Genomic DNA, 16,974 nt, shown 5'->3' with positions numbered 1-16,974 from the left:
CTGCTGAACAGCTCATTTACATGGGCCTGGCTTTGCCTGTTTGCTGGTGAGGTGGTTCTCTGGGTGAACATCAGTGGCAGGGAGATACTGAGGGTTGTCCCTGAGCATTAGCACTGGGCCCTGTGTGCGTGCTCTGGCCTCCTCACATGATGCTCCAGGAATGCACTTTCCTTTGATTATTTTCCTTGACCCAGATCTCTTCCAAATATGGTCTCAGCTTTAACAAGTTAGTATTCTTAGAGCTTGGGTGTTTGCAGAACAAATTCTGGCTTCCAGCTAACTGTGGCTGGCTGTATGGGGGAGTGAAGGCAGAGAGCAACCTAAAAATGCAAAAATAAAAGGGGCACAGCTGGACTCAAAGTTGTCCCAAAATGTACATTTTGTACAATGTTTATACAATGCTAGGCAGGAAGATTTGTTTCCATAATTTTAGCTACAGTGGAAACAATTGGTTTTAAATAAATGACCATTAGTCTGAGTGATTGCCACCCAAACATTGCTTCTCTGAGACTTTTCATCTGAAACAGATTTAAATATTTTTCTTTAGTCAAACTAAGAGATATAAGATTGTTAAGCTGACCAGCATAAGCAGAGGTAAATTAATTAACATCTCACATCTAAGTTGTTCTAGTGAGCTAAGAAATAATCAATAACCTACTGCCAAGTGACCATATGATTAAGTTACTTTATACTTTGGCCATTCTAAGTATGAAGTTCATCATCACAAACATTTCTCAAAATAATAAATACCGCATAGCAACTCTTCTGAAATGAATGGCCAAGCAAGTAAAATGTTACACTCAGAGTTAAGATTAAGGATTTTCATTAAAACCTGTATTTCCTCTGCCTGTGCATGTTAGCAAGGAAGTGAATTTGTAGAAATTATCAGCTCCAATGATTCACAGTTAAATAGACAGGAGGTCATGGCAGTTCCCATAATGAATTCTCCCTGTTTGCTCAGCATGCTGTGGAGACCAGCATTGGCAGAAGAAGGAACTTGTGCCTTGCAGCCCATCCTCTCCTTGAAAATGGGGATCCTTTGGTGGGATCTCCAGTGACAGAGGAGGAGAATGGCACTTTGTGGTTTGGATGTGGGACGGGTCAACATTCCATTGCATCACTTATCTTACTGATAATTAACGTAATCATTTTGTACTGCTAATGAGTCAGTCCTTTAGAGGAAAGAAGAGGAGGAAGCAGGTTGACAACTGGAAGAACACCCGTGGTTCAGGCCCTTGGAGCTGAGAAAAAGAAGGCAGTGGCAGAGCAGTTTATCAGTGTTTGGTCCCTGTTGTTATTAGTGCAGTTTCACACTAGGACCAGGCCCTATTGCTACCAGATGACAATTAGGAGTTGGCTCAGCTGGTGTGGTGTGCCTGGAGTTTGGTGCAGGACAGTGACACCAACCTGGCCATCACAGGGCCATGGCCAGCTCCAGGTCACACATTTACATCTTGCTCTGCTCTGCCAGCAACAGCCTCAACAACAGCTGGGTTCCAGCTTCACAGCTCAGGATGGAGCCTTTCATTGCCTCACATTGCACTTCCACTCCTCTAGGGTGTGATGGCTTCTGTGTTCTGTTAAGACCACAATTTTTGCAGAAATCAGGAAGCTGAGCCCAGCCTGACTTCATCACCTTCCAGATTAAAATATTGAAAAATAACAGGACACCAAAAATGTATTGAATTGAACTATTTTTCATTGGCATTTCCAACAGGCGTTTGAACAGCAGAAAGATGAGATTTGTAAATAAACTGAATCATTTGCTAAATTAAGCTAAATAAATGCTGCTTTTCCCTGCTGCTTTCTTATATTGCAAATGAGGATTCCTGCATGCATTAGGAAGAAATGGCAAGAAATATGTATTATCATCTTGGCAGGATGTTTCACAGCAATTTTCAGCCTGAAGAGCTCCAAGTATTGTAGAAATAGAGTATCTTAGTGTTGGAGTACAGCAGTCTGCTCCTCAAACAACAGCAGGAGAGGAAAGTATTTTTAAAAGCAGGATTAACTATTTGTGAAAGCTGCAGATCCTTGTTTTCTGGTCCTTTTTGCTTTTATTTTCTAAAACCTCATCTGAATAATACACAATATTTTTCAGGCTTTTTTGTGTGTCAGTCATTTAAGGACCAATGTGGTCATTCAGACCCCAGACCAAGGGTGCTAATGAAGGGCAGGAGTCTGTTACAGTCATTAACAAATGTGGATTAAATAAAAAATGTTGGTCACAGCCCTCCACCAACTGGGCAAAATGTTGAATGGTGAAATGTGCTGGGCACTTAAAATTCATGTTTCTATGGGATCTTTTTGGAAACAGCTGAAGTTGCAATTCCTGCAATTGTTCCTGTTTGCAGGTATGAAGTTGTGTTTATAAGGAAGTGCTACTGCAATACTGAACTCTTCAGAACACAGATGGATGAAACAAAGCAAAATATTTCATAACCAGCAGTCCCACACTGGTGCTGTAAGACACCGATGGTCCATGTCCGTGTGAACTACGGGGGAAATTGCAGCTGTTCCCACTGCAGAGTCAACAGCGGGGAGAACCAACATAATTCATCGTTCCAATAGCCCTGATGCTGGACTATTCCGAAATGGATTGCAGCATGTGGTGGAGTGGAGGTGATGGAGTCACCGCTCCTGGAGGTGTTTGAGTAAAGGCTGGCTGTGGCACTCAGCTCTGTTCAGTGAGGCAGTGTTGGTCATAGGCTGGACTCGGTGACCCCTGAGGTCTTTTCCAATCTAAGCGAGCCTGTGATTCTGTCTGCACTTTTGACACAGAAGACACCACACTCTTCTATCCAAACGGCAGTGACGAAAGCACCAGTAATATTTACCGGCTTCCAGGGATGTGCGCAGCCATGCACGGTGTCTCAAACACTCGGAACGTTCGTGTATGCCCTCACCACCCTCACCTCTTTCCGCCCGCCCCACAAAATGGCGGCGGCCGCGCGGCCCCGACCCTCGGCGGCGGGAGGGGCCTCACCGGCCCCGCCCCGCGCGCGCCCCCGCGGCGCGGCCCCACTCGGGAGCGCGCCCCGCCCGCCCCGCCGCCCGCGCCCGCCGCAGCGCCGCTCCCTCCCCTGCGCCCGTCCCCTCCCTGCAGCCGCCCGGCGCGGTGTGGGGAGGCGGCCGCTCCGCCCGCCGCCTCCGCCGCCCCGAGCTTCTCAGGTAGGTGCGGGTCGGGCCCGCGGGCCCCGGCCCCTGCTCCGCGCGGTGGGAGGCGGCGGGCGGGCAAGATGGAGCCGCGGCCGGCGGGGGAGGGGAGCGGAGCGGGGCTCTCCTCTCCCCCCTCCGCTCCCCTTCCCGCCGCTGAGGGTGATCCCGCGCTCTCCTCGCCCCGGGGTGCGGTGGCCGGGCCCCGCGGGGCCGCGCGAGGGGAGCTGCGCCATCGCCTCCTGCCTCGCTGTCCCCGCCCGGCCGTGCCCCGGGCCGAGGGCCGGGCCCTGTCCGTGCCCCCCGCGCGGGACGCGGGACACGCGAGGCCATCCCCCCGCGGTGTCCCCGGCTGAGTCCGAGGGAGCTGTGCCGCCCCTTTGTCCCCTCAGCCGGCCCTTGGCCGCTCCAGGTGGGGCTGGGCCCTCCTGCTCTCCAGCCTGCGGCCGGGAATTGTTCCTTCCCTTCAGCAGCCGCAGCTCCGTGCGTGGGGCTGGTGCGTGTGCAGCGCTGTTTACTTCGAGCGTATTCCCATTCGCGTGGGGCATCTGGATGTGTGTGTACAGCCCATGGATGTATTTACCGACACACCTAAGTAGCGGGTGCCTTCGCTCACCTGCACATCCAGGGGTACCTGGAGAGCCACACTGTGTCCTTTCTGTGCCTCTTTGCGTTCTGACATAACGCGTGTCAGTGCTGTGTATTCTCGTGGACAATTACGGATAGTTTTGTGCATAGTCTTTCGGGGGTGATTAATTAGTGAATAGTTGCGCCTTAAATTTGTGTGCAGTTCTCCCTGGATTAACAGTTATTTTGATCCATGTGTTTTTTATTTATGTAAAATGAAAGGGTGGGAGTGGCACTCTGTTAAAATATTTCTTAAATTATGATTTATTTCTGTTTCAGTCTTCAGATGCCCCAGTTTCTCTTAGAATTTTGTGTGTGTGTGTGTGTGTGTACCCGCATCCCTCATCTTTTAAATGCAACCTTAAATAAAAGAAGTCCAGCATGTTTTTCTATTGGCCATTGTTGAACAGATTCAACAAGTAGACTTCGTCTTTCTGCAGTCTGTCACAAGGACACTGCCGTGGCTGTGTTTGGGTGTGTGAACAGGTGTTCAGAGCCCTTTGCACTGCTGGGGTGTGGACAGGTGTCCAGAGCCTTCTGCAAGGTCCCGTCACAGAGAAACACTGTGAAAATGCACGTCAGGAGGGAGATGCTTGATCCATCTCTTAAGCTTGAAAGTCCTTTTGTGTGGTAGCAGGCTAGGGAAAGGAGAGAGGGTAGGTGAGAACACCCACTGAGATGAATGAGCACCTCTTACCTCTCGAGCTATTGTTCGAGACTGCAGCCCTGGGGAGAAGAGCGGGTGGGCAAGAACACCCACGGAGATGAATAAGCATCTCCAGCTCCTCAAAGCCCTTGTTCTAGGCTGCGGCAAGGACTGCTCCTTTTTATTTGGAAATAGCCCCTTGAGGTGAATGGACAATTCACAAACACTAATAATCCTTTCTTTATAAAGATCCACCTCTACCTGCTCCAGCATTCATATGCTTATTTGGTTTGCCTTGAAGTTTGGTAATTGCAGAACCACAGAATAATGAGGGTGCAGTTTCTACGTACTCTCCTAAGCCAGTCTGTCTAGCCTGATGGCTGCTTGATTCTCTGCTGCTCCATCCCCAGCTCTGGGGTTTTTCTCCAACCTCCATTCCCTGTGCTGTGTTTGGGACTTGTCATGCCTGTCATCCAGATCTTTGATGTCCTCTAAGACCATCTTTTTGAGACCTAGTTTTGTTTGTTGTTTTTTTTTAAGTAACGTTACCTGGGAGTCGGGTCAGTGGCAGCCAGTGGTTAATGTGGTTTACGCTGACCTGGGGCTGTCTCTCTGCTAATGGAAATATGGACTTGTGTTACTCTGTTGCCCCCATGCCTACACGCTATTGCTTTTGCTTTCTTGTTGGGTTAGTTTTCACCTGGATCAGATCCCTGCTGTTGATTTGTCCTGCTCTTGCACAACAGTTAGTGTTGGCAGAAGGAGTGGGAATGTGGGAGAAGAGGAAAGGGCAAGATTGTCCTGTTCAGAAAAAGGGCGGATTCAGACTGGTTTCTGTTGATTACGAAACCAAACTGACATTGTGTCAATGTGACTGGAGGTGCACAGGTAATTAAATCATTGATGCCATCTTCCTTAATTTTTGTGAAGCCTTTCAAGGTGTCCTGTTCATCATCATCGTCACATATGATCTTAATTTTGGGATGGGAAGAAGTCAGCTGACATCCTTGCTGATGTTCGCATCTAGTGAAACTTTGCCCTTGGATATGGCTTATTTGGTTTTTAAGGTTAGAAAGCCTAACAATTGTTTGCCTGCTTTTGCAATCAAATAATGAGTGAACCCTTAAAGTTCAGTTTACTTGACACTTAGCCTAGTGGTGCTTGCCAACATCAACTCTTTGTGAGAGCAGTTGAGCTTTGTCTGTAATACAAAGCTGGTGCTTAGGCTTTGGAGAGCTTTGTTTCTCCTAGGGTGTTTGAGTCAAAGGACTTGAACTCCCGGGGGCACAGAGACCGCTCCCAGGTTGCAGCTCTGTGATGAGGAGCAGGAGGCACAGATGCTGGTGAAGGAAGGCTCCCACTCTGCCTGGCACGTCTGGGGAAGGGGAATTTGAAGGGGGTAGGTGTTTAGCTCCAAATAACTCTTAACTTCTGTCATATACGGAAATGATGCTGGGTCACCATACTTGAAAGTTGCATTGCTTGGGGAACTCTTCATTTCTAAGAATAATTGAGAAATAAACTGTTTCCAAAATTACTTTGTCTCTTGATTTGCAGTCTTGTGTTGTCATGTACTAACTCTAGCAAGTCACTGCTGTAAAAAAATTACTTCTTGTATTTTGGCAGTTTTTAATATATTTTACCTGGTGTCAGATGGTGAGAAAAATCATATTATGTACCAACTGGGGAATGAGCTTCATAAGCACAGTGGAGGAAAAGCTGGTTATCAAGCTTCACAAGTAGATAAGATTTCAATTGTAGGTTCAGGTGTTAACAGTGTATATTGTGCCACTGATAGAGTTTCATACTTAGTATTTTTAAAATATATACATTTATGTGAATACTCCAGGTAAGGTGCATCTTTGTGAAAGCAAGCAGTTACAGCGTTTTAAGAACTGGGTAAGGCCCTGCTTTAGCAAGAGTTAATGTGTAGAAAAGGAGCTGACAATAAAAGGGACATGTGAAAAACATTTAAATTGATAGAATTAATTCTTCTCAGTGAGTGATGAAAGGATTTCTCACACATGCTGTCCTAAGAGAGAAGTACAGAATAGACACCATATTTCTGTTGTGGTCTTGAAAGGGAAAATATTCCTCTTGCTGCTGTTGCTGCTCAACCCCCCTGCAAAGCAAAGGAGCCCTGTGACGCTCCCCAGGGCCGTGGAACTCAGCATAGAATGTCCTTTATGAGGGATCCTGAACAGAGCTGGGCCTGTGCTCTACTCCCGCGGCATTCACTGGCAGCAGTGACCTTCAGGGAGCTGTGCACAAATGATGCTTGTGACTGCTTGTGTTGTTAAGTAGCGAGTCACATACTTTGTATGTGTTGGATGATGATGAAAATGTGCTGCTACAGCCTCCCACAGCCCCATCGATACTGTGGAAACTATTGCAAGCTCAGCGGTGAAAAACCTCAGAAAAACAAGTGGGTGTTTTATGCTAACCCTCATTAAAAGCAAAATTGTCCCTGTTGGTGTGAGGAGTTTACCCTTCCTGATATTCATTATTTGAAAAGCTGTAATATAGATGGACTTTGAGTTTTGTGCAGTTTTGCTGTGATTCAGGTGTGTTTTAGTAGAAGTCAGAGGCACTTGCTGAGTCAGGTCTGTTCTGGTGCTCACCAGGCCACAGAAGACAGGCTGGGGTGGGTGAGAGCAGAGCAGTTGCCTGTTGCTTGTGCTGGGACTGATTATTCTGCTCAATGCAGATAATGGGTCTCGGGTCCAATACTCAGCATAACTACTGCAAGTGCCTGTTCTGGGGGGCTTTGAACTTCTCTGCTTATTAAAGGTTTCATCTTATCTACACTGGCAGCTAAATCATGCTCATGATAGGCAAAGTATGATGTTTGAAAGCCAAAGATGGCATCACATCACACCCCAAGAGGATGCTTTTATGTAATGTGATTTGAGTAGCTTTGAAACTCCAATTCTGTGTAGTAAACAGGTCATGAATGGGAATTTCCTGCAAGAGGAAAGCTGGAGACAGAGATGGGCCATAACAATACCGGGAGCCTTAGCAACTGTGAGCTAGAGCTGTATGTTAAGCTGTATTTTAGGGATATGAGGAGGAGTCATGACCATGTCCAGGCATCCCCCTGTAGCAAAGCTTTCTGGGTCCCAGCTGGATTGTCCTGTTTCTTTCTAGCAGTGGTGGAACTTCCGTGCTTTGTTGCATGAGAAGCTGCCTCTCTTTTCCCAAAGCCGGCTTATCCAGTGTCTCCTCCCTTCTCCAGCATTTGTATAGATATAAATTACCAGGCACTAAAAGATCTGTATAGAAAATCCTTCTCAGTCACTTTCCAGCAAATCTTTTTCAAGTACAACTAAATTTCCTTGTTACAGTGCCTCATCTTAACTGTTTGTTGATATAGAGATATTCAGGCAGACAGTTAAATCAGTTTAAAAACTGATTTAAGTAAACTGTTGCAAATACTTTTACAGGTTTAAATCAAGAAAGTTCTATCTTATTGGAACTTTTTGGAGGGTTTTATTCAAGAATGATTGCACACAAAGTTCTATATGTTTAACTATACAATTTAGCTAGAGTATAATTTTTAAATTGGCATAGCTTTGCATTTTATACCAATTCTCTTTTATATTGTATAACTCCCTGCCAAGAAACCTGCTTCCACTCTACAGATAGACTCTCTACATTCTTTTATTCCCTACTGTAATGTGAATGAAGGAAAATTATGCTGGAGATTCCATGTTAGGGTAATTAAGCTTGATTACAGATTTCCTTTTAAAACTTTTCCAAAGAAGTCTTAAAGAAGAGAGAAGAGGAACCTTGGCTACTACTTGAAATTTGCATGGTTTGATGAAAAATGGGGGGGATGCATTAAAAAAAATCCTATTGGCAGTCTTCCACTGAGATTGGAGGTTTTGTTAAGCTTCCTCTAGAAAGAAATTTTAAACAGTCACTGATTTGTACTGTCTTTCTCCGTTCATCCATTCCAGTGATGCTGGTTGTTGCCAGATGGAAGGTAAATTATCATCAGCCAGGGCTTGTGTTTGAAGTCAGTTTTTGTCGGTGGTATTGCAGTAGACACAAAGCACAGGCATATGGTGATGAAGCTCCAGCATTTGTCAGCTACAGCAGAATATTTTCACTGTCTGGGAGTTCTTTTGATGGTTCTCCCCCAGAAAGATGGATGGAAAACTCCCCCCAAATGTAATGAGGATAAGGAACAGAGAATAAGAATGTAACACAGGAGTGAGTGTGAGCCTGGTTGGTCTCATGAGAAATACCAGGAGCCCCTGCTTCTATTCAGTGCCTTCTCCCAGCTCTGGTGTGTTCCTTGGATACTGGGCAGCTCAACTGACCCTTCTTTGTGGCAGTTGAGCTGGGAGAAGTTTTTTGGGGCCAAAGCCAATATTCCTGTGTTTAAAATGAGTACTGAGACAAGAATGCTGCTCACCACTCCAAGTGTCTGTAGTGGATCAACAAACAGCTGAACAGCCTTTCAGAGCTGCTGGGTTTTACCCTCACTGCAGCAAAAGGACATGACAGAACCCTCATGTTTGCAGTTCCATATAATGAAAAATCTCGGGTATTTTTTGTGATATTGCAGGCACTTTTCTAGTGGGGTTAAAGAAAGGTAACATTTTTTTGACTGCTAATTGTAGAAAACCTTCAGCTTCCTTTTGTATTGCTGCACAGAAAAGTCTGTCTGGTCTCTTGACCTGAGCTTATTTCCTTTGCCCTTTGCTAAGTGCAGGCTTGCAAACTATTCTTAGTTGTTTTGTTTGGATGTTAACAGCTGCAATAACAGTGGTTTCACTTTTGTTCTACTGCACCCCATGCAAATCACCAGGATTGTAGCACTTGGATTATCTCTGCTAGAACATCTAATATTTAAACTGTATTACTATCATAATTTCACTATTTGACATAAACCCATATTCATATATTTGCACAAGAGTAATGCACACTGTAATGTGCCTTTGACAAGCCAGGGTAGATTGAGTGTTCCAACGGGGAATGTATCCTTTGTAATCAGGAGAAAAGAGCACGGGGATTTACGCCAGGGTAAATAGACTGTGCTGTGCGCTTTCTCTCTGGCTGGCAGGAAGCATTCATAACTGACAAATAAATTCAGTAATCAATAGTAGAGTTTAAACTGTGTTGCTGTAGGTGATATTCCAGAGTGATTGTAGGGAAAAGATAATAAATCTTCCAGACCTTATCTACTTGTGAAATTTTACCATGGGAAGACACTTTTGGTGTCTTAAGTGTGGCTCTAAGACATAGAAATACTCTGAAGGACCACATGTTTATTGGCTTTATTTTGCCTTCAGCATGGCTAAATATTACTGTCTTAGACTTTGAGTATTTGCAGCTTATTTAAGTTGTAGAACCGGTATGGTTGAATGGAAGATGTGATTGCTTTATTTCCCAGAGTTGTTGGCAATGCCAACAATATCAACATATCTCAGTGCTGGCATTGCTAGCAGTTTGTACGTACCCTCCTAACTAGGACAGCAGAGGCATTTCTGCAATCCAGCATCTTGTACTTTGTTACAAATTCATTTCATCCCTCTGCTTTCCCAACTATGGCACCGTTGTGTTGCCCAAATGCCTTATGTGTTTATTTCTTTGACATTTACTGTGATGTGAAATAAGAAAACTGATTAGCACTTTATTCTTTTGCTGCACTTAAGCAAAAAAACTTTAGGCTTCTATGTCTGCTATACCAAGGGAGTCATATCTTTCTTTGGTTTACAGCTGACTCACATACTAATCTTAGAGCTAGAGCAACTAAAATTTAGATGAGATGTGGTTAGGAAGGTTTTGGAACCGTAGATGAGCAAATATTGTAGGTCTTGGTTGCTGAAATGCTGTTGTTCATTTTTTTTACTTCTTCCCTAGTTGTACCTATGTGAATAATACGTATTTTAAACTGTCGTTTTTAACTATGTGTAAAGGTTACTGTGTAGAACCTCAAGTGAAGGCTTAATAAAACTAATTTTAAAAGAAATTTACTGACATCAATACTGTTTACTAGAAATAGACAAAGTAGTTTGGACTAATTTATGAAACAGAGGTAGCTTTTGAAAGATTCTCTTTTGTGGAACACTGCAGAATTATGGTATATTGATACACATTTCCCTCTCCTGTTTTTGGTAGAAAATGATGCACCCTGTTGCCAGCAGTAATCCAGCTTTCTGTGGGACCGGCAAGAGCTCTTGCCTGAACGAAGACAATGTGAGGGCTGCGGATCAGTTTGACCTCTACGCCACACAGCAGAGCAAGTACAGCCACGCAGTCAGCCACAAACCCATTGCCTGCCAGAGACAAGATGCCTTGAACGACTCCCACTTGCAGACCACAAGTGGCAGGAATATAGAGACAAAAGATGAACTAAAGAAAAAGAAAAACCTCAACCGCTCCGGGAAACGTGGAAGGCCGTCAGGGACCACGAAATCAGCAGGGTACCGAACCAGCACAGGCCGACCCCTGGGGACCACCAAAGCAGCTGGATTTAAGACAAGTCCAGGCAGACCCTTGGGTACAACTAAAGCAGCAGGATACAAAGTCAGCCCAGGCAGACCTCCAGGTAGCATTAAAGCTCTATCACGGCTTGCAAATCTAAATTATACTTGTGGCAGTGCGGCTTTTCCTTACCCTATGGTGCATAACAGAGGAGTCCATGCTGCTGGTGAAACTAGCAGCAAAATCAAACAGCCTAATGAATGAAGGGAGGGAATGAGTAACTCCTTACTAATCTGCTTTATGCTGATTTTGGGCATGTTTCTTCAGTTTTCTTGTAACGTTTGCTTAAGCCTGAGCTTCTAGATTATATTCCAATAATGCCATAACCTAGGGGTGCAATTAATAACTTTTACAGAATGTTGGGAAGGCTTTAGTTTAAAAAGCTTTTAGTTTAAAGCTTCTATTGATTTTAAATCATAATTTATAAGGAAGTCTAAAATGACACAATATGCCTTGGTGTTGATACTTAAGTAATGTCCATGTCCCAAGTTTTAAGTTCAATTTCTCATAAATCTAGATGTGTGGCTATGCATTGAATAATCAAAATAAGGACGACAGAAATTAGCTGGCTTATGGTTCATGATGTGGCCTGGCCCACAATGAGCAACTTACCCAATTCTTACTTGGTAAGAAAAAATTGATAAACAAAGTAGCAAGCCACATTTTCCACTTCTGCAGGACTTTCTACAGACCTCAGATAGACTTAAAATAGTCTTAAACAAAAAAAAACCCAACCTTTTTTTCTAAAGTGATTTCTGGTGGCTTTTATTTCTGGAGTTGTAGCATTAAGTGAATTTCAGCTAATGCTCCAAAAATATTTTGGAAGATATTAAAGAAACCTGAGTATTTGTACAGTGTGTTACAGCTTCACAGCGCCTTACAAAGCAAGACAAATTACTTTGCCTTTAGGTGAGAGCTGTTCTTTTAGTTACACTGCTACAGGATTCTACTAGGTTATTTTGAAATGCCTAATGGTACACATACCAAACCACAAATAATTCTCTGAAATTTGAAATATTTTATAAGAAATAAAGTACTGTTCATTCTAGTTAGGCACTTGATTAATAATTAACAGTATGTTCTTAAATCTGTAAATAGCTATTTACCCTGGCTTTTGCCTTTCAAATCTGTGCTTAGATGGTGACAGTTTAATAGCTTTTAAAGTAATAATCTATAATGTTTACAAATTAAACTTTTTAAATAGACACTGTTGCCAAATTTTTAGACTCAGTTTTGCCAGATATTCCTGGAAATAGTTATTTCATTGTTACTCATTTATACTATATTTAAGTTATGGAAGCTTATATATCTACCAAAGGATCATTTTCATGATTTATAAAAGCAAACTGTATAGCTGATGCAAACAGGATGCAGTTTACTGCACTGCTAGATCCCAGATACAGAGTAATTTATCTATGCATGCAAGCCAGAAAAAAATGTTGGTTAACTATAAATACTTTTCTTGACTCAAATTAAAACCTCCCCTCCTCCCAAAAGAAATGTTCCATTTTTCAACTGGGTGTGTGTAATTTTTTTTTTAAGTGTGGGAGAATGTGTGAGTGTGAGTGTGTAAAATACTTTCATTCAGACTTCAAAAGGAAAAAAAAAACCAGTCCTCAGTGTTGCATATTGTTTGTTCTAAATTAATTTTACTGAAACTAAAGCTTTTTTTTTTTAACTTGGAAGAAAGTTTACATCTAAGTCATTTCACATATAAAATGACTTTATGATAAATTTGTAGCTTGAAATACCTGGGGAGGGGGAATATGTAGAGTTTGCAGATTTGGGAAAGGATAAAATTTGAGTTAATTGAGCCTGTGCTGAATGGGTAATGATGATGGTCATTTTTGTTAACATAAATGCTATTCTGGCCTGCTGTCATTTTGATTAGACCTCTTGATTTCAGTGATGACAACTTAAGAAACAGATGTCATGTTTCATACCTTTTTTATCAGGAAAAAAGCAGCAAGCCTTCAGGTGTTCCAGTGATGCCTAACACATATTGAGCTGGACTTTTGCTGTACTTTACAATAGGTGTGTTGAATTGTTTTGGGGGAGCTGTGTATGCACTGGCAACTAAGACAATGAACCTCAACTTATACTGGATGGCTCCTTAGTCGATAGATGAACTAATGGCAGCTAAATTGCTACTAAGGAATAGTTTCTTCATGCTGAAGCTCTGAAATCCAGTTGTACGTTCTGTTCCTCAACAAACTCACAAGTCTGAAATTTAGCAGTCTCTCTCAGAAGATATAACTTCTGACACCTGCAAAATGCTAACGTGAGTTCATTCACCCTCAGGATCTGTGTTGTATTGGCTGTTTTTAATCAGATAATTTTTCAACAAAAGACTGCTTTAAGTTCTTTCCTGAACTCAGCTGGGCAAGCAGTCATCTTCAGCTGAATGTATAACTGCAGGAGTGTCACACCTCTCTGGCAAGGAACGTGTTGCATGTCACCACTGTACCTTGGAGAAACTCCACTCCTTACCTCCTCCTGTTGATCCTGTTTGCTCCTGTCCGTTCCTCACTTGTGCATCCACTCAATGGTGCTTTGCTGTGTGTCAGGAGATAATGCAGATGTATTGCTGTTCTGCTAGTATAATTTGTATTCAAGTATGCTGATGAAATAATGAAATCACCTAAGCAATTTCTGTTCATTACAGTGTTTATTAATTATATCAGATTAAATATAATCCCAGTAAAAACTAATTAATGTTGTCAGTTGTGAAGTGATGAGCATCAAATAGAAAAGTGTTCGGAGAGCCTGCAGTGTGCTGTTTGGCACCCTGGATTTAGGAAGGAGACCAGAAATGCATTGCTGGCATTTCCTAAATCTGCTTTATTTTATATCTGACTAGAGTTTACTGGTGCCGTGTGGGGGGACAAAAAAAGAGGAGATTCGACTAGAAAATGGAATTTTCAAATACTTCTGTTCTTCCTATATATAGTCTGCAGAATACATTGTGCTTTTTTCAACACTTTTCTTTCCATGAAAAACACTGAAACAGCATGTTAATACCTAAACTTTATTAGTACCAATGGGAAAACTGGCATTTTCCCCCCATAGTATGAAAACATTACTTGTAAGGTAAATTGCTTATTTTATATTATATATCATAATTCAGCTATTCATAAGCTAGGATCACTGTTGTGTGTTAACACTGTTCAGAAGACTGACATGTCAAGTTTAGGTTTTAATAATTTCTTTTAGTTATCAAGTTTCTAGTGTCTTATTTATACATAAATGAAATGTATTAGCTTGCTATTATTCCTTAACGATGCTATAAAGTTCACTGTTTAAGATACATATAGTAACTAGTATTCATTTTCTGATTAAATTTACTTAAACTTTAAAACCAAATAATTTTGCTACTATAAAGTCTTGCACTGGACAGATTCAAGATGCTAGCACCATATTTTGGCAGAAAAAAATCAGATACCATCAGAAGCAGCTGACTGATATCAAAGATGGTATTTTTAAAATCAGCACTTAGCTTTGTCATTAAGGCAATGTTCTTTATATCTTGGATTTAGTTTAAAGTAATCAAATTAACTAGAGCCATTAAAGATCTCTCTTCTGAATGAGTATATTTTCATTTTGTCTGAAGGATCTTAATGTTTAGTCAGGACAAAGCCAAGCCTTGTCAGTGAAAAGTGATGTATCTGTGAAGAGAATTACCTGGAACTACAATACACTGAGTAATTCAGATGAGAATTTAACTCCCTCCCCCATTTTGAAGAGCTTTAAAAGGCAGAGCAATGTGAAGTCATTTGTGCAATGGTTTCATTATCTGTGACTCTGCTTTTCTTTGTTATATGTAGTATAATCATGCTACCCTTAGAGTTGACAGTTAAAACAGCTGATAACAATCATAAATACTTGGAACTGCAAACTTCATTTCTGATTACAAAAAGTTTATTCTTCTCTATTTTAATGCATATATTTTAACCCGCTAAATATATTTATGACATTAGTAGAGACTAGATCTTTCTCCTTGTGACTTTTTTTCAAAATAGAAGAATCTGTATTCTGAAATTTGAACCACTTTCTGTTCCTTCAGTCTTTCATCATTTGCTTTTCCACAGGTTTACTTTGTGGGTAACAGTAATCTGTTAAATAACTAGTATCAGCACCCTGTTCTCTGCTGTAAAAAGCCTGATTAGATACTGTGTATGTTTTTATGTCCATGAACTTGAGCTACTCGTGTGCAATTATGTGTATGGGAATGGAGTAGTGTTCATGATCTGTACTTACATCATCATATGGATGTATATTTATTAATAAAGTTAATACTTTAAAACCTAACCATTTTTCTCTGGGTTTTTTTTTAATATCTTTTAAATTCTGACTGAAGATGCCAGCTGACAACATTACCTGATTATTACAGGCATATTACGTATGTTTGCATTAAGGCAAAAAGACTCTGAGTTACAAGGTGTCAGGATGTAGAGGAATCTTGCTTATTTTTTAATTAATTAAAAACAGTGTGACAGTAACTTAATTGTTCTTGTCTTTTCATTCAAATAGGAGAAAAGGGGAGGAAAGGAGCTATAACCCTGTATGGATAAATAGTCAACTGCTAACTTTTTCCTCTGTTGCACATGGAAATCAATTTGAAAGTACTCATAAATAAAGTTTTCATGGAATGGTGGTCATAATTCATTAGTCTGTGATGAATAAGATGTATTTATCCTTGTATTCCAGGAATATTCCAATTTATCTGTGTTGGTAAGATGTACTCTGCCACTCAACACATTTTTTCTCTTTACTGAAGTTTTTCAATAATTTTGGGGAAGAACAGGAATCCCACCAGAAGCTGCAGTCCAGACTTGCAGGCCTGCATCCTCTGCTTGCTCTCCAGCACCCTTTTTCTTTTCCATGAACTTTCAAAGGCTTTGAATACATCTGGAGTTGGAACATTCCAAATGCCAGTTGCTGTTACTTTGCAGGCTTTTTGAATTTACCTGATAAGGACATTTGGTATGTTGGTTGGGTTGGTTGGTTGGCTTTTTGGGGTTTTTTTTTGTTGGCTATTCTGATAGTTCTAAATATTTGTCTTTCAAGGTTACTGGATATGTTCAGAACAGAGTTTGCTACATGCTGGTCTAAAAATCTCAGTTCCTGGACATGAGTGCATGAGCAACATGCATTATTTTATTTGTTGTGAGGAAACCTTAAGTATTTGATGTTACATCAGTCACAAATAGTATCAAACAAGAATCCAGCCTTTTCAGGTGTGTTGGAAGTTGCTTGACTGCTTCCAGTGGCTGTGTGTTCTCTGCCATGGAATGAATGGAAGGATGGAAGCTGCAGGGAGTCTGTTCCTCAGTGCACAGCAGGTATGTGCAACCAGGTGTGGCTTCTGATGACAGGACCAGTTCAGAATTTATTCATGCTGGTAGACCAGCACTGCTGGGGTATCAGCTATGCAAACTGCACATCTTCAAGGGGTCTTTAAAATGGTTCTTCCTTTTCATGACCTCAGTTACATGTATGGTGAGACAGCAGAGGGCTCGTTTTGGGGCTGGACTGGCACTTTTATGCTTCTGCATCTCCTTGATGTGAGCTCTTTTAAGTAGCACAAAGAGTGAATTAGTCATGTTGTACCTGTTAAACATGGATTACTTACAGTCACTGTAAAAAAACTGTGTTATTTTGATTAGTGTTATGGCAGGAAGGATATTATGTTAAGATTAAATTCACAGATAAATCGTTTTCAAATTGAAAATGCTGTTTTGACTAAAACATAAGGAGAAGGGGGAATGGGGCAGCTTGTTCTTTGCTAGTCTGCACCAGTTTGGATTCCCTTTGTGCTTTTGCTTTCAGGCTTGCTCTGCATCAGCTAATCTAATTAAATATTTTCCCTCTATGTGCAAACCTCATGTTTTCTATTTTTAAAATATTATGTCCTCGTTATTAGTGCTTATGCAAATTGGACTTTGAAAGAAAAAGCTTCAAGCAAGAAAATGTGTGCTGGAAGGATTAACACAGTTGGAGAAGTACACCTGAGTAAAAACAAAGCATCAAATCCCATTTCTGTAATAAAT

The 16,974-nt window shown here is 41.7% G+C and overlaps 1 protein-coding gene across 3 annotated transcripts; it reads left to right on the top strand.

The window, feature by feature from the left end:
* Positions 1–3,033: 3,033 nt before the first annotated feature.
* Positions 3,034–15,232, top strand: C13H5orf24 (chromosome 13 C5orf24 homolog). 3 transcript variants are annotated; one of them, XM_058848779.1, is made up of 3 exons: positions 3,034–3,171; positions 10,559–10,988; positions 12,959–15,232. In XM_058848779.1, the coding sequence occupies exons 2-3, from the start codon at positions 10,562–10,564 to the stop codon at positions 13,039–13,041; spliced, it is 510 nt and encodes a 169-aa protein (XP_058704762.1). In that variant the 5' UTR covers positions 3,034–3,171; positions 10,559–10,561; the 3' UTR covers positions 13,042–15,232. The 3 variants fall into 3 exon arrangements, with proteins under 3 accessions (XP_058704762.1, XP_058704763.1, XP_058704761.1); XM_058848780.1 differs by having other exon boundaries at positions 12,880–15,232; XM_058848778.1 differs by lacking the exon at positions 12,959–15,232 and having other exon boundaries at positions 10,559–12,011.
* The last annotated feature ends 1,742 nt before the right edge of the window (positions 15,233–16,974 follow it).

The sequence above is a fragment of the Poecile atricapillus genome, chromosome 13 (assembly GCF_030490865.1).
Source record: "Poecile atricapillus isolate bPoeAtr1 chromosome 13, bPoeAtr1.hap1, whole genome shotgun sequence".
In the NCBI taxonomy this organism is placed as follows: domain Eukaryota; kingdom Metazoa; phylum Chordata; class Aves; order Passeriformes; family Paridae; genus Poecile; species Poecile atricapillus.
This window is presented reverse-complemented; position numbering and strand designations above follow the sequence as displayed.